We start from the raw sequence: 24,585 nt of genomic DNA, 5'->3' as shown, positions 1-24,585 counted from the left end.
TATTGTGACTGAGTCTGTCTTGATTGAAATACAAAGGGCAGTTATCAAGATATCAAGATATCCTGTCTTTGTTACAGCCAGGTGAGGGAGGGGGAGGGGAGGGGGGGTGGGGAGGGGTGGGGGGGGGGGGGGGGATTCACAGGCTCCCCTCTTGCCCTTCCTCTTATTTGATCGCAACAGGGTTTATTTCATTTTGAACAGTGGTTGTGCTTACCACCTCAGGGAGTGTTTTACCTTTAATGAGATTGTGAAAGAACCAATTGGAAAGAGGTGAGTTTATTATACTTAACAATCTAAACCCGATCTTAAAAAAAAAATGCTGCACATTCACGCACATTCGCACGATAATCACACACACACACTCACACACACACAAATAGATTACAGAGTGAAAAGTATATTTTGTGGTTGGATTAGAGTGCAGAATAAATGGCAATTAAATACACAGTCTGTGAAGTCGGATGATTCAGTCTTCCGGCTGAAGTTGTATTCTTGAAGTCTTTGGGTCGTGAAAGTGCACTTTGTGGCTGGCCCACTTGGCTCAGGGCTTTCTTGGAGGCTGACTTGTCGGTGGCTTTCTTTCCCTGGTCTCTGTCTGTAGCAATCTGTAGGCTTGGAGGGTCCACAGTCGCAGATGGTTTTCAAACTTGTGTTATCAAGAGAGGGGGAGGCACACCGCCTTTCTCCTGCTGCACAGTCTGAATTACTGGCTTGACTCCCTTTGTTCAAGGAAACTCCCAGCTTCCACAGAGATGGCCAGACTGTCACATGAATGCCTCAGTGTATTCTCTGGAACCTTGTAATGAGATTCAAAGTTCGGAATTGGCTGCCCAGAGCCTAGGATGCCAATATTTACATTTGGAGGGGAATGCTCTTTCAAAGTCAAGGTGTTAGGATTGGCAAATGTGATGTACCTCTACGCCCATCTTAGCTTTGACTGGTTCTGCTCAACATATATTGGCCAAATGATTGGGCGAATTGTTATAACCAGCTTTGAGCAAGTTCTCCACATACACGGTGAAGAATTCCTTCACATTTGTGAAGACCATACATATCAATAGCAATGCCGTGCTCATTTGACATTGCTGACCTATTCACCAATGTACCGCTTAAGGAAACCATAGATATTTGCACTGCAGCACAATACCCATGGCGATCTAGACCCGCCACTATTGCGTGAATCAGTATTCATTGAACTTATGAGCTCGCCAACTCGAGCAGTTGAGTTCAGTTTTAATGACACCATGTATGCCCAAATAGATGGTGTTGCCATGGGATCCCCTCTAGGCCCAGCGCTCTCAAACATCTTTGGGTTCCATGAGAAAGGTATCTTTGAGGGAATGACACCTAATCTCCTACCTCTTGCATATTTCCAATATGTAGATGATTTGTTTGCTATGTTTGAATCCGCAGCTGCATGCAATAATTTCCTTACACATCTTAATGGGCTCCATCCTGTGCTCCAATTCACATTTGAAATGGAGCAGTCAAATGAGCTCCCTTTCCTTGACGTACTAGTTGAGAAATCTGCTAAGGGGTTTTCGACCATGGTCTACTACAAACCTACTTTCACTGTTCAATACACGCGTTGGGATTCTTACAGTTCCACGCGCTATAAGATTGGCTTTATCGGCAACCCCCTAAATAGGGCTGAGCCATTTGCTCACCATGCAAACTTGATGCCAAAATAGAGTGAATCAAAGACATCATGTGTGACGATGGCTACCCTGATCAGATTATTTCTCGTATATCGTGCAAATTTATGAACGGGCCTAAGGCAGTCATTTTCGACCCTGAAAAGTGCCCCGTCTTCCTCAAATTACCCTGGAAGGGTAATGTATCCCAAAAATTTGAGCAACAGGTGAAGCTAGCTGTTTAGCACTGCTACTGTGCAGTGGCAACACTAACAGGATGCTGCCATCAAGGCAAAAAGACATCCTGCCTATCACACAAATGAGTAATGTGATGTATGAATTTCAATGCCAGTGTGATGCTAGGTATATAGGTTGTACATCCCAAAGGCTGGTGGATTGTATCAAACAACATGTCTCTTCCGCTGTTCGTAATGGGCAAGGTACAGGCCGTACCCAAACAGTCCGTGCTTCCGAAACTCAAAACACAGTGTCAAACATTAGATGCGATTCCACGATTGAACAACATTTGCTAAATAATCCTCAGTGTGCTAAGAATTAGCTGACAACCAATTTAAGATTCAGTCAGGCTTGCAGCGTGGCGCATTTGCACGTACTGGAAGCTGCATATATTCATACACTAGGCCTTGTTCTTTGCAAACAGAACATGTACAAGCATTGTGACTGTTTCAGCTAAACAAAATAAGTGACAGCAATTCACTGGCTCATTCCTCAGGGCAATCCTTGACTAATGAGTCAAGCTGCCTGGTTTAAATTTCAATAATTTAAATTATTAATTTAAATAACAGCAGATTAAACATGGCAATTGTTAACCCCCTTAGTACCTACAAGTTGCATAGTTTTCTGTAATAAAATATAAATAGTGTTAAATGTAGATACTATAGTACTTCCCAATTGATAGTTATGTCTAAACAGTTTTTAAAGAAAATTGCAGATGAAAGTATAAATTTCAGTTATCTCAATCTTTGGCACTTGATGTAAGTTTCACTGGTGTGAACTACAATAAAGCTGAATGGTTTCTGTTTTTTGTCAGTGTCCAGAAATATTCCCTGTCTGCAAAATACAGGGCATGAAAAAAGTGAAGCTGCATAGCAAAACAAAGCATGAATAATGCATTTCTTGAAATATTTATTTCAATGCTTGGTGACCTATATTAAGCCCCACTGTATTTGTAGGTAGTTCCCAAACAATCTGCAGTTGATGTTTTGTCAAGACTTGCAATATTTTATTGTCTTCACGTGAATTTTTCTATGTGACAGACTCTATGGCTTAATTTTGTTGGCATGGCGGAAGTGTTTTGTCTTTTAAGTGAATTCAGAAATTGTAATATTTCTGATGGTCACGCAGACCTGAAACATTAACTGTTTTTCTCTCCACAGGTGCTGCCTGACCTGCTGAGTATTTCCAGCATTTTCTGTTTTTGTTTCAGATTTCCAGCATTTGCAGTATTTTGCTTCAGAGATTGTAATATTTTCACTTTACTGTATCGGCCTTCCTCATTGTTTCCTAGAAATTGTAACTTGTTTGGACTAACTATAAAGCTGAGTTGATTCCATTTGGTGTAAAAATATAAATTTACCTGCATGCTTCGGTCCATTTGAATTTTGTGTGCTTGTGATCCTGCCAAATATTTCTGTGCAGTGCTTATTGAAGTGGAGTTTTAAGTGCACAATTTTTAAATTTCCATGAAAGAACAAATCAACCTTTTGGTTCTGTGATTGCATTTCACTCTTTTAAATTCTTGTACCTCAATATACTGGATACCCTTGATTTGTTTGGTCTGTCAATCCTGAATGCTCCCTAATCTCTTCTATTGCTTTTATGTTGGGCATCTTCAGATGTTGGCCACTAGGGTAGTGACCTGTTAGAGGTTTACAAAGTTATGAATGGCATGGACAGAGTGGATAGTCAGAAGCTTTTTCCAAGGGTGGAAGAGTCAGTTACTAGGGGACATAGGTTTAAAGTGCAAGGGGCAAAGTTTAGAGGGGATGTACGAGGCAAGTTCTTTACACAGAGGGTGGTGAGTGCTTGGAACTTGCTGCCGGGGGAGGTGGTGGAAGCAGGTACGATAGCGACGTTTAAGAGGCATCTTGACAAATACATGAATAGGATGGGAATAGAGGGATACGGACCCCGGAAGTGCAGAAGGTTTTAGTTTAGACAGGCATCATGATCGGCGCAGGCTTGGAGGGCCGAATGACCTGTTCCTGTGCTGTACTGTCTTTGTTCTTTTGTTCTTTAGGGGACTGGGAGCCGACGTAGGACAGTGAGCACTGGATAATGGGCAAGTGGGATGGGATACGGGCAGCAGAGTTTTAGATGAGCTGAAGTTTATGGAGAGGACCAGAAGAGCTTTGGAATAGTTGAATCTAGAGTTAGAAAAGTCCTCGTGTGCATTTGCAACAGATGGATTGAGTAGGAACAGAGGTAGGTGATATGGAGGTAGAATGGGGCAGGAGCTCAAGTCAGGTTCAAACAGGAGGCAGAGGTTGCATATGGTCTGATTTTAGCCTAATTTTTTGATGTACCGTAATTATACTTCATTGTGAAAAACAATTACCAGTAGTTGGTGTGGTTTTGAAGTTGTATCAAAAAGGTATGGAGCAATTTATTTTCTGTGTTGGTGGGGTAAGGGGGAAGGGAAGCATGACATTAATTTGCTTCCAGACCACTGATGGTGTTAATTCAACTACTTTGAAGTTTACAACACTGCTTGTGTTAATGTACCCTGAAAATTAGCGCTTGCTTCCTGCCCCAGGGTGCTTTTTGTGCATTTTAATGATGACCTATGAGAACAAAAACTCTCATCCTCATGTATTAAATAATATATTGCAGTGTGTCCATGTTGCTCCATTAAAAAATCACTGATGTCTTCTGACTTTTCCTCATCAGTATTTATTTGTAGGAAATATATTTTGCTTTGAAATAACTGTTGGCCACATCTAATTTTGCATAGCTTGTGATCAATATAAAGTTGGAGTCAATATATGAACAAACATTTAGAATTCATGGGTCCTTGGAGTAAAGTACGGTTCTTAATTTTGCTTTGAGTGGATCAGTTTTAACAAACTTGCACATTAAATGTTAGTCATAACATTCCTTCAGATACTCGCTGCATTTCATTTTGTACATGACAAGTCTACGTCTCATAAATTCTCGTGATTAGTTTGTGCAAGGAAAATTTTGTTGATTTGACAGATTGGACTGAATGACCAAATAATGAAGCTACTGTTCTGTTAGGTGCAGGGAATCGCTATTATTCCATTACTGCTTAAGAAAGCGTTAGCATTATCTTTGCTGTTAAGCGAATATAGTTCAAACCTCCAGAACTAAATCATTTTGTTTTCTAGCCTATTTATTATCTGGAATAGCTGAAAGCATTTTAGTGAATTCTCTCCTTCTCCCACTCCACTCCCCCATTTCATTATTCATTTTGGAAAATTTAGCTGTCTTTCAATGTTCTTAAAATGTTACACATCACAGAAAACTTGGTTACAAAAATGATTAAATTTCAAATCACTAACTACGCTCACCTGATGAACACAAAAGACTGTATATAAAATATGCATAATAAACCCATAATCTTTCTTTAGCACAACAAAAGGTTTCTTTGGACGAATTATATAGTGGAGGCATGTTCCAAGGCTTCTCTTCTGTGTTCTTATGTTGGGGAGGCTTTCATGATTTAAATGCCTTTTAAAATAAATTGTAAAAATAACACTGCCTTGATGAATGAACCAGCAAATGGCTGTCACTTATTTTGTTTAGCTAAATAATCCTCCATGTGCTAAGAATTATGCTGACAACCAATTTAAGATGGTCAGTCGGGCTCGCAGTATGGCACATTTGCGCGTACTGGAAGCTACGTATATTATTGCACAGGGCCCTGTTCTTTGCAGACAGAAAGAACATGTACACACATTGTGCTTGTTTCAGCTAAACAAAGTAAGTGATCGCCATTCGCTGGTTCATTCCTCAGGGCAGTACCTTGATTAATAAGAGTCAAGCTGCCTGGTTTAAATTTCAAACAAAGCTTGGCAGTTAACTGTCAGTCACCATAAACTGGCGCATTCTCCATGGCAACACCTCTACCAGTCAGCATTCTCTTATAATTTTGTTGCTTTCTCTTACATTGGTATTCTTGCGATTTGTCTTGATGAGTGTAAGATGAAAAGCTTCAACAAAATGTCTGTTTCAGCAATGTTGTAACTAAATTGTATAACAGAAATGAAATGCTTGCAGAGGAAATTCTAGAGTAGGGGGCCTGGACAGCAGAAAATGTGGCAGTCAGAAGTGGGGCGGAAAGTGCACAGAAGGCCAGAGGCAGAAGAATGTCAAGTTTATAGGGATGTAATGCTAGAGGAAGTTGCTAACCTTTAAAGAGGCAAGGACATAGATTTAAACTGAAGGATGAGAATTTTAAATTGGATGAATTGTACTCCTCGGTGTACCCGGAGCGAATGTAGGTTAGCCAGCACAGGGGTGATGGGAAAGCAAGACTTTGTGCAAATTAGAATATGGGCAGCAGAGTTTTGATGAGCTTAAGTTTATGGAGGTTGGAAGCTAGGGTGTCAAGGTTTTGGAATGGTTGAGGGTGGAGGTAACAAAAGCATGATAGTGTTTCAGCAAAAGATAAGCGAAGTCAGGAGTGGAGACAGTCTTTGCAATGGAGAACATGTGGAGTTCGAAGCTCAGCTCTGTTATCTAGGACTGCAGCATTGCAAACTGCATCATTCAGCCTGAGGTAGTGGCTAGAGAGGGAGATGGAATCAGTAGGTGAGGGAACAGAGTTTGTGGTAGGAGCCAAATATAATTTCTACGGCCTTCCCAGTGTCTAATTGGAGGAAATTGATGCTTGTAGAATTGTGTGTCTGATGAGCAGTCTGACAATATAGAGGCAGTGGATATTTGACAGAGGGTGGTGGTGAAGACAGTTCTCTCCTTATTTCTTTGCCTGGGTCCTCATTGAACTGTTGTGGGCTATGAAGACATGAAGTTTGCTTCTTTTGGATTGCTATGCTATTACCAGCTGGACAACTGAGCTTGACTACTACCATCAATTACCCATTGAATGCAAGAGCATCATAAATGGGCTGTACTTTTTTTAATACTGCATCCTTATCTCTGAATTCCAGACAAAACTTGAAGGAGAAGAAAATACAGGGATATGGAGAAAGAATACGCGAGTGGGACTAACTAGATTGCCCTTCGAAAGAGCCAGCACATATTTGATAGACAGAATAGCTTCCTTCTGTGCTGTACTATTCTATGAACTGCAGAAATCTAGAATTTAGATGCTGCCCTGTCCTTATGTACCTCGCTAAAAGTAACAATGCTTTTTTTCCTCAGTGTTTTCAAAGGCTCTTTTTCCTATTCTTATGGAAAAACTAAATCTCGTGTTGATCCAACTGCAAATCGAATCAGCTATTTTTGTCCTTCCACTCCTTTGTAGTCAACTGCAGAGCAAAATGAATGTCCAGCTAGATCATAGTCTCTAAGAGTGAAGGTTATTAGTTAGTATGTCTTCATATCAGATATACTTTCCACAGCTTCACCTGTTGTGTCTTGCAACACACCCAACAAGGCCAATTGAATGTGCAGTCTTGCATTTTCAAAATAAAGTGGGGGAGAAAAACTTAAATGTACAGAATTTGCTGTTTGTCCATGTCCAGTCCAGAATTCAGTGCTTTCTTTGTAGTAATCTGCAAAGTTTTGAATGCTTTGAGTTTTTCAGCTGGCAATATAGCCTCAATGTCTTTATTTGTCTCTCATCCATTGTAGATCTTAAGAATCTGGTATCTGCCAATAGTTTTTGAAATGGCAATTCAAACTTTTTTTGCAGCTTTATCTTTAATAGCTTATACTTGAAGGGATGACATGCTATTTAAAGGCAACTATGTTTAAACTTTATAGATTGTCTTGGTTATTGCTGTATTTTAATTTGGAAATGATTAGACTTGAAGTAAAATGGGCATTAACTATCAATTAATATATCGTTTAAAATTCTTTTCCATCTTTTGTTTTTCTTTCACTAAATCAGTTACTCCTGTGAATTCCTTTTGAATCTACAGGAAATTCTGGTTTGAAATTGCTGACCCCTCAAAAGTACTAAATCCGCGGACAGAACATAAGAGTTGCAGAATGAAAGAGAATGTGGAGGATATTCTGCACTCAGTGCCAGAATATGCTGATTGGTGATCACTTTTTTCCACAATACAAGTGTCCTAGCTCAGCTGGGCTCTCCTAGATAGTAACTGAGTTATTACAAGACTTTCCACCTCTCGGAGGAAAGAAGAGTTCTCCTGAGGTCTTAGTGTTCCTGGTCTGACTTAATCGCCGTTCAGCCCATGGGTGTTCACAATATGGCCCATGCAGCCCACAAGCTTACAATCTGTAAATAGCTAGGTTACTACGCTGCTTTTAGTCTCCATGTATTAATAGCTGGAAATTAGAAAAATTTTAATGAAAATTTAAGTAGCTACCTTTATAACTAATTAAGACACGCAAGCAGAAGGGAAGTAAGAAGCTGGTGAGTCTACTGTTTTGTTTTTCAACCGTAATGTTTATTGTATTACCAATATTTAAATTAGTACAGTAAGTGCTGGTGAGGAGAGGTATTAATTAAAAAAAATAATTAGCCATTTAAAATACAATCAGGATGGCAGGGCAAGTGATGCCTTGCAGTATGTGGGAGCTGGTGGATACCAACATGATCCACGGTAATCACATCTGCAGTAAGTGTCCGCAGCTCGAGGAACTTCTGCTCTGAGTCAATGAGCTGGAGGCTAAGCTACAGACACTGTGATGGATCAGGGAGTGGGACCGTGACTTGGACACTTTGTTCCAGAAGGTAGTCATACCCCATAGGATAGGGTCTTCTGATTTGGTCAGTGGACAGGGACTGCAAGTAAGGGGATCAAGAAGGCAGAAGTGGAGGAGCCTCAGCCCTTGCAATTGTCCGACAGGTTTGAGGTTCTTTCAGCTTGTATGGATGAGAGCGAAGGCTGCAGGGTGGATGAGTGAACTGACCATGACACTGTGGTACAGGAAGCCATTCAACTGGGGGCAGTAAATAGGAATGTAGTGCTAGTAGGCGATAGTATAATCAGGGGGACAGACACAGTTCTCTGCAGCCGAGAGCATGAGTCCAGAAGTCTGTGTTGCCTGCCCGGTTCCAGGGTTCGGGACATTTGCTCGGGGCTGGAGAGGAACTTGCAGTGGGAGGGGGAGGATCCAGTTGTCGTGGTCCATGTGGGTACTAATGATGTAGATAGGACTAGGAAAGAAGTTCTGCCTAAAGGCGTATGAGCAGCTAGGGGCTAAATTTAAAAAGCAGAACCTCAAAGGTGATAATCTCTGGATTATTACCTGACCCACGAGCAAATTGGCATAGGGTAAATATGATTAGAGAGTTAAATGTGTGGCTTAAAGATTGGTGTGGGAGAAATGGGTTTCGATTCATGGGGCACTGGCGATAGTACTGGGGAAAGTGGGAGCTGTGTTGTTGGGACGGTTTTCATCTGAACGGTGCTAGGACCAGTGTTTTGGTGATTCAAATAACTAGGGCAGTAGAGACGGCTTTAAACTAAATAGTGGGGACGAGGGATCAAGTGAAGTAAAATGTGATAATTTAAAGAGAGAGGAGAAGGCAAGAGAGCAATAAGGGTAATAATAATCAGAGTGTGGTAGGAAGGGATAGAGCGGACAAACTTAAGAGTGCGCCAGCAGATAAGGCTAGCGGTCGTGAACTAACGGGGAGGCGGGTTCCGGTGAAGTTAGATTTAGAAATCCAAAGAGAAAGTTCGAGGCATTGGAACAGTATTGCATTGTGGGTAAAGTCAAGCAGATTGGGACAGGAAGGGACAGTGAGTTTAACAAAAATTGTACATCAGCGAATAAGGTCATTGCAGGGAATTGAAGTAAAAAAAAAAATATCGAATTAAAAGGTTCTTTATCTGCACGAAGATAAATGAACTAGTGGCACAAATAGAGGTAAATGATATAGATCTAATCGCCATTACAGAGACATGGTTACTAGATGATCAAGGTTGGAAAATAAATATTCCAGGGTATGCAATATTTCAGAAAGACTGGCATAATGGCAAAGGAAGATGGGTAGCCTTGATAATAAAGGATGACATAAGGGCATTAGTGAGAAATGGTCTTCTGATACCAGATCCTGAAGTATAATCAGTATTGGTGGAAATTCGGAATAGCAAGAATCAGTAAACACTGGAGGGAGTAGTTTATAGGCCCCCTAACAGTAGTTATACCATTGGACAGAGCATTAAACAAGAAATTATTGGAGCTTAGAACAAAGGCAATGTAATAATTGTGGGGGACTTTAGTCTTCATGTAGACTAGAACATTGAAATTGGCAAGAGTGGTCTGGAAGATTAGATTGTTTCGGGACAGTTTCTTGGACCAATACATTGTGGAGCCAACTAGGGATAAAGCTATCTTAGATCTAGTATTGTGTAATGAAGCAGGGTTAATTAGTAATGTCATAGTAAAAGATCCAATGGGAAATAGTGATCATAATACCATTGAATTCCATGTTAAGTTTGAAAGTAACATACTCCAATCACAAACAAGAATCTTAAACATAAAGCCAATTACATAGGTGAGAGTGGAGAGCTGGCTAAGGTAAATTGGGTAAATAGACTAAAAGGTATGGCAACAGTGGGCAACATTTAAAGAAACAATTCAAAATGTTCAACAAAAATACATTCCATCGAAAAACAAAAACTCAGCAAGAAGGACCTCTACGTGGCTCACTCAGGACGTTAAGGATAGTATTAGATTAAAACAAGAGACTAACAATGTTGCAAAAAAGAGTAGCGAGTCTGAGGATTGGGAGTGTTGCGAAGGTTCACTAAATTGGTCCCTGGGATTAGGGGCTGAGTAAATTAGGCCTATACTCTCTGGAGATTAGAAGAATGAGAGGTGATCTCATTGAAACATTCAAGATTCTGAAGGAGCTGGATAGAGTCAACATTGAGGGATTGCTTCTGCTGGCTGGGGTATCTAAAACACGGGGGCACAGTCTCAGGATAAGGGGCTTATCATTTAGGACTGAGATGAGGTGAAATTACTACACTAAGAGGGTTGTGGATCCTCCATCATTGAATATATTTAAGGCTGGGATAGACAGATTTTTGGTCTCTGAATCAAGGGCTATGGCAAGGCGAGAAAGTGGAGTTGAAGCCCAAAATCAGCCATGATCTTATTGAATAGTGGAGCAGGCTCGATTGTCCATATGGTCTACTCCTGCTCTTATTTTTTGTGTTCTGGCTCTGAAGCCTATTTGTGCTTCTATCTTTTACTTTACTGGTTTGTCCTATTTGAATTGTGTAGTTCGGAGGATTGGTAGTCCATTGGTGCATAAATCCTGAAGCAAATCAATAAACTTTGTATCAGTAGCTTGATAGTATCATTGATTTAAACATTAATGTGTCCAGACCCATTGCAAACACCTAAGTGTCCCACAAAGACCAGTACCATGGATGCTATTGTTCTGGCTGTTGTCTCATAGAGGCTCGGGAGCTGGTTGTCCTCTTGTTTTCTTAGCTGAGCAATGATGAAAAGAGGGAAGCTGCAAGAGGATGAACATGCAAAAGCTGAGAGTGGTGTAAATAAAATGTCTGACTTGTAGCAGGCTTTGGGGGAAAAAGCAATTTTTTTAAAGGATAAAACTGTTGTGTTGCCTTTTAGCTATTTGACTTAGTTCGACAAAATGTTTGGAATTAATATTTGTTAGTATCTTGTAGTTTTGAAATTGTATATGTGCATTTTCTTTTGCCTGGTTTTAACTCTTAGATTCTCTTTGGGTATTGCAGATATGTAAACACATTACTGAAGCTGATCCCTCAGGTCCTGCAATTGCAGGAGCAGCTGAGACAAGCTGTTCAAAATGGAGACATGGAAACATCACATGGTATCTGCAGAATCGCTGTGGCTCTTGGAGAAAATCATTCAAGGTTCAGCTTGCAATTTTTTAAATTTTACCTTGCACTTCAATCCTGTTTTACCAATTGTTACTTTCTAGAGAAACATTTGAAACAAAAATGAAACCTGCAAAATGTAGCTCACATAAAACAAAATAAGTGATCTGTTTTGAAACATTTAAGAGGAACAGATTAAATTTGGCACATTCTCCTTTTCTGTGTTGCTTGATCTAGTTTGTGACGATAAACATATTGTCCCTTAACTTGTAGGAGAGTTGAGTCTTAATGAGCAATTGTGGTTGAAGTGAGAAGTAACCACTTCACGTGATGATGTGAAAATAAACAGGAACTTTTGAGTTTTAATGGAATTTTCTAAATTGGAAATTTTGGGAGTAGGGAATACAATGAGGAGTTTCACATGAAGAAGCTACACCATTAGAGACAGGAAATATAATAGGACCTAGATCAGTGAAGTAATTGTCACTAGAATATTAGAACGATAATCTGTCAAATTAATTGCCCCCTTCTCAGATCGGTTCATTTGTCAGCTTTGCTGAACAAAATCTGACCAATAGATTGCAATTATATAGTGCCTTTGTCTAGGAAAGTGCCTCAAAGTGCTTCACAGAAATGTAATTTTATGAAAATTGATGCCATGCAAAATAAAGAAATCTTAGGAGGGGTAACTAAAAGGTTGGTCAGAGAGATAGGTTTTAAATAGGAGAGGGAGGATAAAGAATTCCAGAGCTTAAAGCCTAAACAACTGAAGGCACAGCCACCAATGTTGGGGCAAAGTGAGTGGCCAATGGAAGAGAGTCCAGAGTTAGAGGACTGCAAAATAACTCTTTGAAAAGTTTTGATTTTATGTAACTCATTTTTTTTATTCACTCAGGGATGTGGGCGTCGCTGGCTAGGCCAGCATTGAATGCCCATCCCTAATTGCTCTTGAGAAGGTGGTGGTGAACTGCCTCCTTGAACCGCTGCAGTCCATTTGGGGTAGGTACACCCACAGTGCTGTTAGGAAGGGAGTTCCAGGATTTTGACCCAGCGACGGAGAAGGAACAGTGATATAGTTCCAAGTCAGGATGGTGTGTGACTTGGAGGGGAACTTGGAGGTGGTGGTGTTCCCATGCATTTGCTGCCCTTGTCCTTCTAGTTGGTAGAGGTCGCGGGTTTGGAAGGTGCTGTTTAAGGAGCCTTGGTGCATTGCTGCAGTGCATCTTGTAGATGGTGCACACTACTGCCACTGTGTGTCGGTGGTGGAGGAAGTGAATGTTTGTAGATGTGGTGCCAGTCAAGTGGGCTGCTTTGTCCTGGATGGTGTCGAGCTTCTTGAGTGTTGTTGGAGCTGCACCCATCCAGGAAAGTGGAGAGTATTGCATCATACTCCTGACTTGTGCCTTGTAGATGGTGGACAGGCTTTGGGGAGTCAGGAGGTGAGTTACTCGCCTCAGGATTCCTAGCCTCTGACCTGCTCTTGTAGCCACAGTATTTATATGGCTACTCCAGTTCAGTTTCTGGTCAATGGTAGCCCCTAGGATGTTGATAGTGGGGGATTCAGCGATGGTAATGCTGTTGAATGTCAAGGGGAGATGGTTAGATTCTCTCTTGTTGGAGATGGTCATTGCCTGGCACTTGTGTGACGCAAATGTTACTTGCCACTTATCAGCCCAAGCCTGGATATTGTCCAGGTCTTGCTGCATTTCTACACTGATTGCTTCAGTATCTGAGGAGTCACGAATGGTGCTGAACATTGTGCAATCATCAGCGAACATCCCCACTTCTGACCTTATGATTGAAGGAAGGTCATTGATGAAGCAGCTGAAGATGGTTGGGCCTAGGACACTACCCTGAGGAACTCCTGCAGTGATGTCCTGGAGCTGAGATGATTGACCTCCAACAACCACAACCATCTTTCTTTATGCTAGGTATGACTCCAGCCAGCGGAGAGTTTTCCCCCTGATTCCCATTGACCTCAGTTTTGCTAGGGCTCCTTTATGCCATACTCGGTCAAATGCTGCCTTGATGTCAAGGGCAGTCACTCTCACCTCACCTCTGGAGTTCAGCTCTTTTGTCCATGTTTGAACCAAGGCTGTAATGAGGTCAGGAGCTGAGTGACCCTAGCGGAACCCAAACTGAGCGTCACTGAGCAGGTTATTGCTAAGCAAGTGCCGCTTGATGGCACTGTTGATGATGCCTTCCATCACTTTACTGATGATTGAGAGTAGGCTGATGGGACGGTAATTGGCCGGGTTGGACTTGTCCTGCTTTTTGTGTACAGGACATACCTGTGCAATTTTCCACATTACAGGGTCGATGCCAGTGTTGTAGCTGTACTGGAACAGCTTGGCTAGGGGCGCGGCAAGTTCTGGAGCACAGGTCTTCAATACTATTGCCGGAATATTGTCAGGGCCCATAGCTTTTGCAGTATCCAGTGCCTTCAGTCGTTTCTTGATATCACGCGGAGTGAATCGAATTGGCTGAAGTCTGGCATCTGTGATGCTGGTGACTTCAGGAGGAGGCCAATATGGATCATCAACTCAGCACTTCTGTCTGAAGATTGTTGCAAATGCTTCAGCCTTATCTTTTGCACTGATGTGCTGGGCTTCCCCATCATTTGAGGATGGGGATATTTGTGGAGCCACCTCCTCCAGTTAGTTGTTTAATTGTCCACCACCATTCACGGCTGGATGTGGCAGGACTGCAGAGCTTAGATCTGATCCGTTGGTTATGGGATCGCTTAGCTCTGTCAATCGTATGCTGCTTACGCAGTTTGGCACGCAGATAGTCCTGTGTTGTAGCTTCATCAGGTTGACATCTCATTTTGAGGTATGCCTGGTGCTGCTCCTGGCATGCCCTCCTGCACTCTTCATTGAACCAGGGTTAGTCTCCTGGCTTGATGGTAATGGTAAAGTGGGGGATATGCTGGGCCATGAGGTTACAGATTGTGGTTGAGTGCAATTCTGCTGCTGCTGATGGGCCACAGTGCCTCATGGATGCCCAGTTTTGCATTGCTAGATCTGTTCGAATTCTATTCCATTTAGCACGGTGGTAGTGCCACACAACACGATGGATGGTATCCTCAATGTGAAGGCGGGACTTCATCTCCACAAGGACTGTGTGGTGGTCACTCCTACCAATACAGTCATGGACAGAAGCATCTGCGGCAGGCAGATTGGTGAGGAAGAGGTCCAGTATGTTTTTCCCTCATGTTGGTTCCCCCACCACCTGTTGCAGACCCAGTCTAGCAGATATGTACCGAGCCACTCTTGGTGATGGACAGTGAAGTCCCCCACCCAGAGTACATTTTGTGTCCTTGCCACCCTCTGTGCTTCCTCCAAGTGTGCTTCCTCCTCTAAGTGTGCTTACTCCTCCTCAACATGGAGGAGTACTGAGTCATCAGCTGAGGGAGGGCAGTAGGAGGTTACCTTGCCCATGTTTGACCTGATGCCATCAGACTTCATGGGGTCCGGAGTCGATGTCCGGACTCCCAGGGCAACTCCCTCCCTACTGTATACCAATGTGCCATCACCTCTGGTGGGTCTGTCGGGCCGGTGGGACAGGACATACCTGGGGATGGTGATGGCAGTGTCTGGGACATTGTCTGTCAGGTATGATTCTGTGAGTATGACTATGTCAGGCTGTTGCTTGAGACAGCTCTCCCAACTTTGGCACAAGCCCCCAGATGTTAGTAAGGAGGACTTTGCAGGGTCGACAGGGCTGGGTTTGCCGTTGTCGTTTCCGATGCCTTGGTCGATGCCGGATGGTCCATCTGGTTTCATTCCTTTTTATTGACTTCGTAGCGGTTAGATACAACTGAGTAGCTTGCTAGGCCATTTCAGAGGGCATGTAAGAGTTAACCACATTACTGTGAGTCTGGAGTCACATGTCGGCCAGACCAGGTAAGGACAGCAGATTTCCTTCCCTAAAGGGCATTAGTGAACCAGATGGCTTTTTACAACAATCGACAATGGTTTCATGGCCATCATTAGATTAGCTTTTAATTCCAGATTTATTAATTTAATTCAAGTTCCACCTTCTGCTGTGGTGGGATTCAAACCCATGTCTGCAGAGAAATACCCTTGGTCTCTGGGTTACTAGTCCAGTGATAATGCCACTACGCCACTGCCTACCCCTAAATCTGTGTGAAATTGAAAGTGGGAATGGGAGGTGGTTTCACACTTACAAGTAACAACAAAGCACAAGCAAGATTTTCAGCATTGTACACAATTTAATGCATTAAAGAAAATTCTGAGCTAACTTAAATATTTAGGATATGGTTGTTGTATTGCTGGCAGACTGATCTGATGCCTATGTTTGACATTGTGACTAAAGTTAATCAGGCCAGTGATAAGGAAAATGGGCTCCCACCTGGTGTCTCTGGTGAAGCACCATGATAATTTACTGGGGCAGGCAGTGGCGTAGTGATAATGTCACTGGACTAGTAATCCAGAGCCCAGGCTAATACTCTGGGGACACGGCAGATGGTGAAATTTGAATTCTGGGGCGTTGCAGCGGTTAGCACCGCAGCCTCACAGCTCCAGGTACCCGGGTTTGATTCTGGGTACTGCCTGTGCGGAGTTTGCAGGTTCTCCCTGTGACCGCGTGGATTTTCACCGGGTGCTCCGGTTTCCTCCCACAGCCAAAGACTTACAGGTGATAGGTAAATTGGCCGTTGTAAATTGCCCCGAGTGTAGGTAGGTGGTCGGGAATATGCGATTACTGTAGGGTTAGTATAAATGGGTGGTTGTTGGTTGGCAGGGGGCAGCAACACTATCCATGTAAATAACTGGAGAACAGAAGGAAATTTTGAGAAGGGTAGAAGGAAAAATAAATAAGTAAAATAATTTCATTTTGAGTAATTCCCACAAATTCACTGAGGCCTTTATCTTTCTGCATTGGTAAAGTGTATAATATTTCCTCCTGTCAATGTGATGCATTGCTTAAATAAAATTGCTATTATTACATTGATTACTGGTAAGTTGCAACAGTGCCTAGACTACCCGTGAGCAGTAGCACAGTGGGAATATTAAAATGTCAGTTTTAAATGATTAAAGCTAAAGTTCCACGCTCTCTCAGAAGTACCTAGTCTTTTTATTCTCTCATTATGTTGTAGTCATGTGTCCATTAGAAACCTTCCTGACTAATGTTTTTGTCCTCTGTACAGAGCCTTGTTGGAACAAGTTGAGCACTGGCAGACTTTTCTAGCACTTGTCAACATGATCATGTTTTGCACAGGAATTCCAGGGCACTACCCAGTGAATGAAACTACAAGCTCTTTAACCCTTACCTTCTGGTACACACTTCAGGTATGAGTGGTATATTCATGGTCATATTGAGTGAAATGCAAATGTGAAATGCCGATTCCTGAAGTAAATTTTCAATAGAAATGTAATTTGAACTGGATAGTGAATAGCCTAATTTTAGTTACCCATACAGTCGTACACTACTGCTTGCAGGAAACATTCTGATTCTCTCCAATTCCCTGGGTGAATTTGAAAATCTTTGAACGTTTTGTTTTATTCAGTACTTCTGTCAAATATGGAGCCTACTTAAACTTGTTTTATTGTGGCTTCTTAAAAAGCCATGGATTCCAGCAGAGGTTTTAGGGAGTTAAGCAAGGGACACACTGTCAGCAATTTCCTTCTTAATTATTTATTTTTCCCTTCCCTCCTGCAAGATGAATCATTAGGTGTTGACAAAGGTCTGCATCCAAAATGTCAATTCCTCTATTGCTGCTCATCTACTGAATATTTCCAGCATTCTCTGTTACATATTTCCAGTTCTTTGTTTTTAACTTCGATTATTAGTACCTGTTCCTCCCCTGTAACCTAAAAGGCAAAGCCTGATGTTGGTTTTTTAAGTCTGCAGTTTTGGTCAGGTTGCTGTGTGCATACTCCTTGTTGACAAAAAAAAAAGACAACTTGCGTGAAATTAAGCATCGAATGTCAATGCTGCAGTTGAGACTTTTTAAAAGTAGGTTACATTACCAAGAATAAATAGTACTATGTTTGACATTTCAGCTTCAGTGAGCCATTAAGATTCTATGAACCTGGCTCAAAATATTGGCATTAAATTATGGAGAATAGTGTTTGAATATTCAGATCTTTATTTGCTCCATGCCAGCGATCTCTTATCCATGTGCCCAACACATCTCTCACCAGGCCAATCTTTATTTTCCCAAAACAACTTGTTGACCAATTGATGGGGGTCACTCACGGCATGTTGTATTTTTATGGTTGAGCCTTCTCCTCCTCTAATGGCACAATCCCCAGTAGTATTGATGAGCATAACTTAATGTATATCAGACTTTAAAATGGAACAATAATGAAATTCAGACTTAGAGATAGACAATTATTATCCATCCATTGTTGGTCAGTTTTCATAGAATCAGAGAATGATATAACATAGGAAATGGCCATTCAACCAATCATGTCTCTTTGAAAGAGCTATCCAATTAGTCTTATTCCTCTGCTCTTTAATGCCATGCCTTTATGATGGCTTTTATTTATTAATACACACATTTTTCTAAGTGCTAATTAATTTCGTCCCAGACTAATGTGTCTCAAGGTTTCCCCACCACTGATGATGAGCAATTTTATTTAAGCAATGCATCACATTGACAGGAAAAAATATTATACAACTCTCAGACACTTCTTCCTACCTCCCCCGGACCATAATCTCGCCACCGAACGTCAAGTCACTGTCTCCAGGACTGTCACTGACTTCCTCTTGTCTGGAAATCTTCCCTCTGCAGCTACCACTTCATAGTCCCATAACCCCAGACAGCCTGCTGTACCTCCTTCCCAAAATCCACAAACAGGACTGTCCTGGTAGACCCATTATTTTAGCCCCACGGAACTTAATTTCTTCCCATCCTGACTCTATTCTTTCTCCCTGGTTCTGTCTCTTCCCACCTACATCTGTGACTCTTCTGACACCCTACATCATTTCAACAATTTCAGGTTTCCTGACCCAAACCGTCTCCACTTCCCTATGGACTTCCAATCTCTCTATCTCCATCCCTCAACAGGACGGTCTGAGGGCTCTCCACTACTTCCTTGAACAGAGTCCCAATCAGTCCCCATCTACCACCACGCTCCTCTGCCTGGCTGAACTTGTTCTCACTTTGAACAACTTTTCCTTCAACTCCACTCACTTCCTCCAAATAAAAGGTGTTGCTATGGGTGCCTGCATGCATCCCCGTTATGCCTGTCATCTTGTGGGGTACTTCAAATATTCCTTGTTCCAGTTCTACTCTGGCCCCCTGCCCAACACTTTTTCCACTCCACTGGTGACTGTATCGGTGCCGTTACCTGCTCTTGCCCCAAACTGGAAAACTTCAACTTTGCTTCCAATTTCCACCTGTCTCTCTCCTTCACATGGTCTATCTCCGACACTTTCCTTCCCTTCTCGACTTCTCTGTCTCTATCTCTGGGGATAGGCTGCCCACTAATATTCATTATAAGCCCACCGACTCCCATAGCTACCTTCAGTACACTTCCTTATACCCTGCCCCCGTAAGAACTCCATTCCATTCTCCCATTTTCTCTGCGATGCATCTGTTCTGATGATGCAACCTTCGACAACAGCGCTTCTGATATGTCTTCCTTTTTCCTCAACTGAGGATTCCCCCCTACGGTGGTTGATAGGCTGTCAACTGTGTCTGATCCATTTCTTGCACTTCTGTCTTCATTCCTTCTCCTCCCTCCCAGAGCCACGACAGGGTTCCCCTTGTCCTCACTTTCCACCCCACCAGTCTTCATGTCCAAAGGATTATCTTACACCATTTCCGCCACCCCTCCAGCGTGATGCCACTACCAAACACATCTTTCCCTCCCCTGCCCTGTCAGCATTCTGAAGGGACCATTCCCTCCGCAGCACCCTGGTCCATCACCCCTGACACCTCATCCCCTTCCCACGACTTCCCGGACAATTGCAGGAAGTGTAATACCTGCCCTTTTACCTCCTCTCTGCTCACTATCCAAGGCCCCAAACAATCCTTTCAGGTGAAGCAGCGATTTACTTCAACTTCTTTCAACTTAGTATACTATATTCGCCGCTGACTATGTGGTTGCCTCTACATTGGGGCGACCAAATGCAGATTGGGTGACCGCTTTGCGGAATACCTCCGCTCAGTCCGCAAGCATAATCCCAAACTTCTAGTTGCTTGCCATTTTAATTAACCACCCTGCTCCCATGCCAACATTTCTGTCCTTAGCCTGCTGCAGTGTTCCATTGAACCTCAACGCAAGCTCAAGGAACAGCACCTCATCTTCTGATTAGGCATTCTACAGCCTTCTGGACTCAACATTGAGTTCAACAATTTGAGAATGACTGCCTTTTAAATTTTATTTTATTTTTGAACCTGTCGTAAATTTGTTTTTCATGTTTTTTGCTTTTGGACAGAGCTGTTCATTATTCTGCCATTTCAACTTACTCTGGACTAATGCTTTGACTTTTTATACAACTATTAGCACTCCCTTTGCCTTTGTTCCATGACATCTTTGCCATTTAATCTCTCCTGCCATCTGTCCAATCACACACCTTCCCTTTTTTCTTCTTCACCCACCCGCCAACTTTTCACTTGCTCAAAGCCTATTACATTTCTAACCTTTGCCAGTTCTGATGAAAGGTCACAGACCAGAAACGTTAACTCTGTTTCTCTCTCCACAAATGCTGCCAGAAATTTCTGTTTTTCCCTCCAAATTCTGGAATTCACTCCCTAAATCTCCCCACTTCTCTTTCCTGCTTTAAAATGCTCCTTCAAATCTGCCTCTTTGACCAAGTGTTTGGTCATGTGCCCTAATATCTCTGTGGCTCGGTGTCCTATTTTGTTCGGTAACCCTTGCAGTGTTTTATTACATTAATGATGCTATATAAATGCAAGTTGTTATTGTTTTCATTACAGATGCATTGTTTACCTGTAGTTCACATTCTAAACTATAATTGAAACAAACCAAGATTCACCATGTTTAATCATCACGTATTGATAGAAACCTCATGTGAAAGATTAATTTTACTGAAACTTACTGTTTATAATGTAAGACCGTAGAATGATTTAGACTTTTGCAGATTATGGGGACTGTATTGGCTAGCCTCTGAAATCAGGTATAGGGGTTACCATATGTGATTAACCTGCACTCATTGATTGAAATGGAGGCAGCACACTAACTTCATGCTGCCTGCTTGTTAGAATGATTGCTGCCTGCAGCCAGCACTAACCACACTGCTCATTGGGTGCACATGTCGGAAGGGGACTGAAAATTGTAAACCCCTCGCAATTCTTAAAGCTTGCCTGCACCTCTTAAAGGGGAGGTGCATTGTGGCTGCAGCAGGTGATGATAGTCATGCAGTAAGTTAACCTGACCTGGGAAACAGCAAAGAATGGCACAACAAGGGTAAGAGCGGGTTCCAAGATTTCGGATGCTGCAATTGGAGGCCTTGGCGGAGGAGGTGCAGAGGAAGAGAGATGTCCTGTACCCACAGGAGGTCCCCCAGACAAACGCTCAGAAGTCAGTGGGACGAGATGACTCTTAGTACTGACAGCCAGGACTAAGGCCCGATGACCTGAATGCAGTGCTGCAAGAAGTCCAATGATCTCCCTAATTGTCAAGGATATTTTCAAATTCCATACCCTACCAAGTGCACCACAAGCCTCAGACACTGCTCAATTCACCACACCCCAACACACACCTACCATCAATCCCTATTAATCAAAACTCATTATTTATTTTTTTATTTAGAGATACAGCACTGAAACAGGCCCTTCGGCCCACCGAGTCTGTGCCGACCAACAACCACCCATTTATGCTAATCCTACATTAATCCCATATTCCTTACCACGTCCCCACCATTCTCCTACCACCTACCTACACTAGGAGCAATTTACAATGGCCAATTTACCTATCAACCTGCAAGTCTTTAGCTGTGGGAGGAAACCGGAGCACGCGGCGGAAACCCACGCAGTCACAGGGAGAACTTGCAAACTCCGCACAGGCAGTACCCAGAACTGAACCCGGGTCGCTGGAGCTGTGAGGCTGTGGTGCTAACCATTACGCCACTGTACCGCATTCTTAACATTCATCTGCTCCACTGTACTCGCATGCTTAGCACTACAGCAAGCCTCACACCCACATCTCACTGCTTGCACGCACTGCCAGCTGTTCAACCATGATAGCCACATCCTCCAAACAGAGAGCACCACGCTCACTGACCCACTTCTCTCTCTTGAGGGTTAAGGTGATGCACAGTCGGAGAGGGACAGGCACGCCTGCATGTCCTAACTCTCATCGAAGAAACAGTGCTGCCTATTATTGGAATGATAGTTGCTGAGCCCATGCCCAGCAGTGGGGCTGAATCAATTAAAGATGACGGAATCTTCATATCTCCTTGTGTCCCTCTTCCTCTTCATCCTGCAATCTCTTCTGACTTGCAAGCTGCAGATGCACCTCTTACTACCCAATCCCACACCAACTTTACCCTTGTGCCTTTCTCCTTTCAGATACCCAAGAAGTGTATCCTGGCCAGACAGTGGAGGAATAGCAAGAAAACAGTGATAATGAAGACACAGCGTCATGCAATTTCATGTTGGCAGCCATCAGCTGACACTCTGCATAATTTAGAGCATGACATAGAGGCAGAATCTGAACATAGTGATACTGGACATGAGTGTCCTGCAGCCAGGACGGAATAAGGAAGAGTGCTGGTGCCAACTCTGGGAGGGGGCGGGGAGCGAGGTCACACACAGTTTCTGCTGGAGAGGACTTTAAAGGGGCTGGTTACAGAACAAGGCTGTTAAATATATGCAATGAAATGCTTGCTGCACTGGGCGATCTGCATTCATTGCCAAGGAGAATGGAGGTGTTTAACACAAACTTGGCACAGGGCTTTGTGCAGAGTTGGGAGCCTATCCTTTCCAGCATGGAAGTGGTGGCCAATTCCATTAGCACACTTGTGGACCCAACCATGATGCAGCTTCCATTGCAGCAAAAGTAACTTCCACCAGAAGTCTGAGTGCTGCAGTGGAAACTCAAGACTGAAGTCATGTTCGATCAGCTTGTTGCCATGCAGGGTCAGATTGATCTCATGCAAGCTCAGCATGCTGAAATCATGGCTCCAGATACCACTGTTCAAAGGGGCTTGCAGGTTTTCATAACAGTCCAGCAATCTTTCCTCCAACAGGTTGCTAGGATTGTTGAGGCACCATCTCAGGGGAGTGGCAGTGGCTCTATGGCGTATGAACCTGCTGTCCTTTCTCAGGATGGCAGCATTCATGCTCCCACTCCGCCATACCCTTGCCTTTGCCTGTTAGCCAGCTGTCCCGGACTGCTGCTGCGGCCCATGCAGAAATAGTGCAGTTTGAAGCCAGGCCTTCTAGGTCCAGAGCTACTCGAGGTTGCTGTCCAAGGCTGTCTGCAGTATCCTCCATTTAAATTCAGCATTCCAACAGCCATGTTGCAGCCACAGGGGGAGCACTAGGATAGGTAGAGGCACTAAGGGAATGCACAAGGGTGAATAGTTTACATTTGTATACAATATAAGATGATTTTGTTCATATATTTGGTTTGGAATTTTGAATTTTGGAATCTGGGACTGGTGGTGAAAGGGGAATTGGAGTTACGGTTACTGGTTTCTCACTCCAAGTAGTGCTTCATGCACAGCCTGGGCAGTGAGGGGCTGTCTAGGTTGCTATCTCCCTTCCCCTCTCCTCCCTCGTCTAGCAGCTTGACCTGCTCTGCATGGCCTTTGCTCATTCTCCCAATCAGTTCTGTTCCAAGGGGAAGGCTTACTAGTGCACATATGTCTGACAGCAGTGGATTTGTGCAGAAGCCTTGAGGTCAGGAAAGTGTCCCTTAGCACTAGCCACACGCTCCCTGTAGATTTTTGCAACTTGGAACAACAATGGAAAGCACCCAATACTTGTAAAGTTGTACGAGAAGCCAGAAGAAATCAGCCAGCAACTAACCTGTAAGCAGTTGATAAATACTTTAAATAGCACTGGTGTGGAGGTTCTTCCTGCTAAGACAAGCTGAAGTATTTGCAACCATCTTCAGCCAGAAGTGCCGAGTGGATGACCCATCTCTGCCTCCTCCTGAGATCCCCAGAATTACAGATGCCAGTCTGCAGCCAATTTGATTCACTCCACGTGATATCAAGAAATGGCTGAAGGCACTGACTACTCCAAACGCTATGGGTCCTGACAACATTCCAGCAACTGTACTGAAGACTTGTGCTCCAGAACTGACTGCACCCCTAAACAAGCTGTTCCAGTACTGCTACAACATTAGCATCTACCCAACAAAGTGGAAGATTGCCCAGGTATGTCCTGTGCACATAAAAGCAGGACAGGTCCAGCCTGACCAATTACCGCCCCATCGGTCTTCTCAGGATCATCAACAAAGTGATTAGATTAGATTATAGATTAGAGATACAGCACTGAAACAGGCCCTTCGGCCCACCGAGTCTGTGCCGACCATCAACCACCCATTTATACTAATCCTACACTAATCCCATATTCCTACCAAACATCCCCACCTGTCCCTATATTTCCCTACCACCTACCTATACTAGTGACAATTTATAATGGCCAATTTACCTACCAACCTTTTGGCTTGTGGGAGGAAACCGGAGCACCCGGAGAAAACCCACGCAGACACAGGGAGAACTTGCAAACTCCACACAGGCAGTACCCAGAATCGAACCCAGGTCCCTGCAGCTGTGAGGCTGCAATGCTAACCACCGCGCCACTGTGCCGCCCTATGATGGAAGGTGTTGATGACAATGCTATCAAGCAACATTTACTGAGCAATAACCTGCTCATTGATGCTCTGTTTGGGTTCTGCCAAGTCCACTCAGCTCCTGACTTCATTACAGCTTTGGTCCAAACATGGATAGAAGAGCTGAACTCACAGTGAAATGAGAGTGACTAACATTGACATCAAGGCAGCATTTGAGTGAGTGTGGTATCAAGGAGCCCTAGCAAA

The 24,585-nt window shown here is 43.2% G+C and overlaps 1 protein-coding gene across 4 annotated transcripts in view; it reads left to right on the top strand.

Moving 5' to 3' along the window:
- Window positions 1-24,585, top strand: part of ipo13b (importin 13b) — a 200,659-nt gene that overhangs the window by 66,544 nt on the left and 109,530 nt on the right. For all 4 annotated transcript variants that reach the window (XM_068037110.1, XM_068037112.1, XM_068037109.1 and 1 more), the window contains 2 exons: window positions 11,492-11,632; window positions 16,767-16,908. In XM_068037110.1, the coding sequence (XP_067893211.1) occupies window positions 11,492-11,632; window positions 16,767-16,908 (283 nt within the window). The remainder of the gene's footprint in view (window positions 1-11,491; window positions 11,633-16,766; window positions 16,909-24,585) is intronic.

This window comes from Heterodontus francisci, chromosome 8 (genome assembly GCF_036365525.1).
Source record: "Heterodontus francisci isolate sHetFra1 chromosome 8, sHetFra1.hap1, whole genome shotgun sequence".
In the NCBI taxonomy this organism is placed as follows: domain Eukaryota; kingdom Metazoa; phylum Chordata; class Chondrichthyes; order Heterodontiformes; family Heterodontidae; genus Heterodontus; species Heterodontus francisci.
This window is presented reverse-complemented; position numbering and strand designations above follow the sequence as displayed.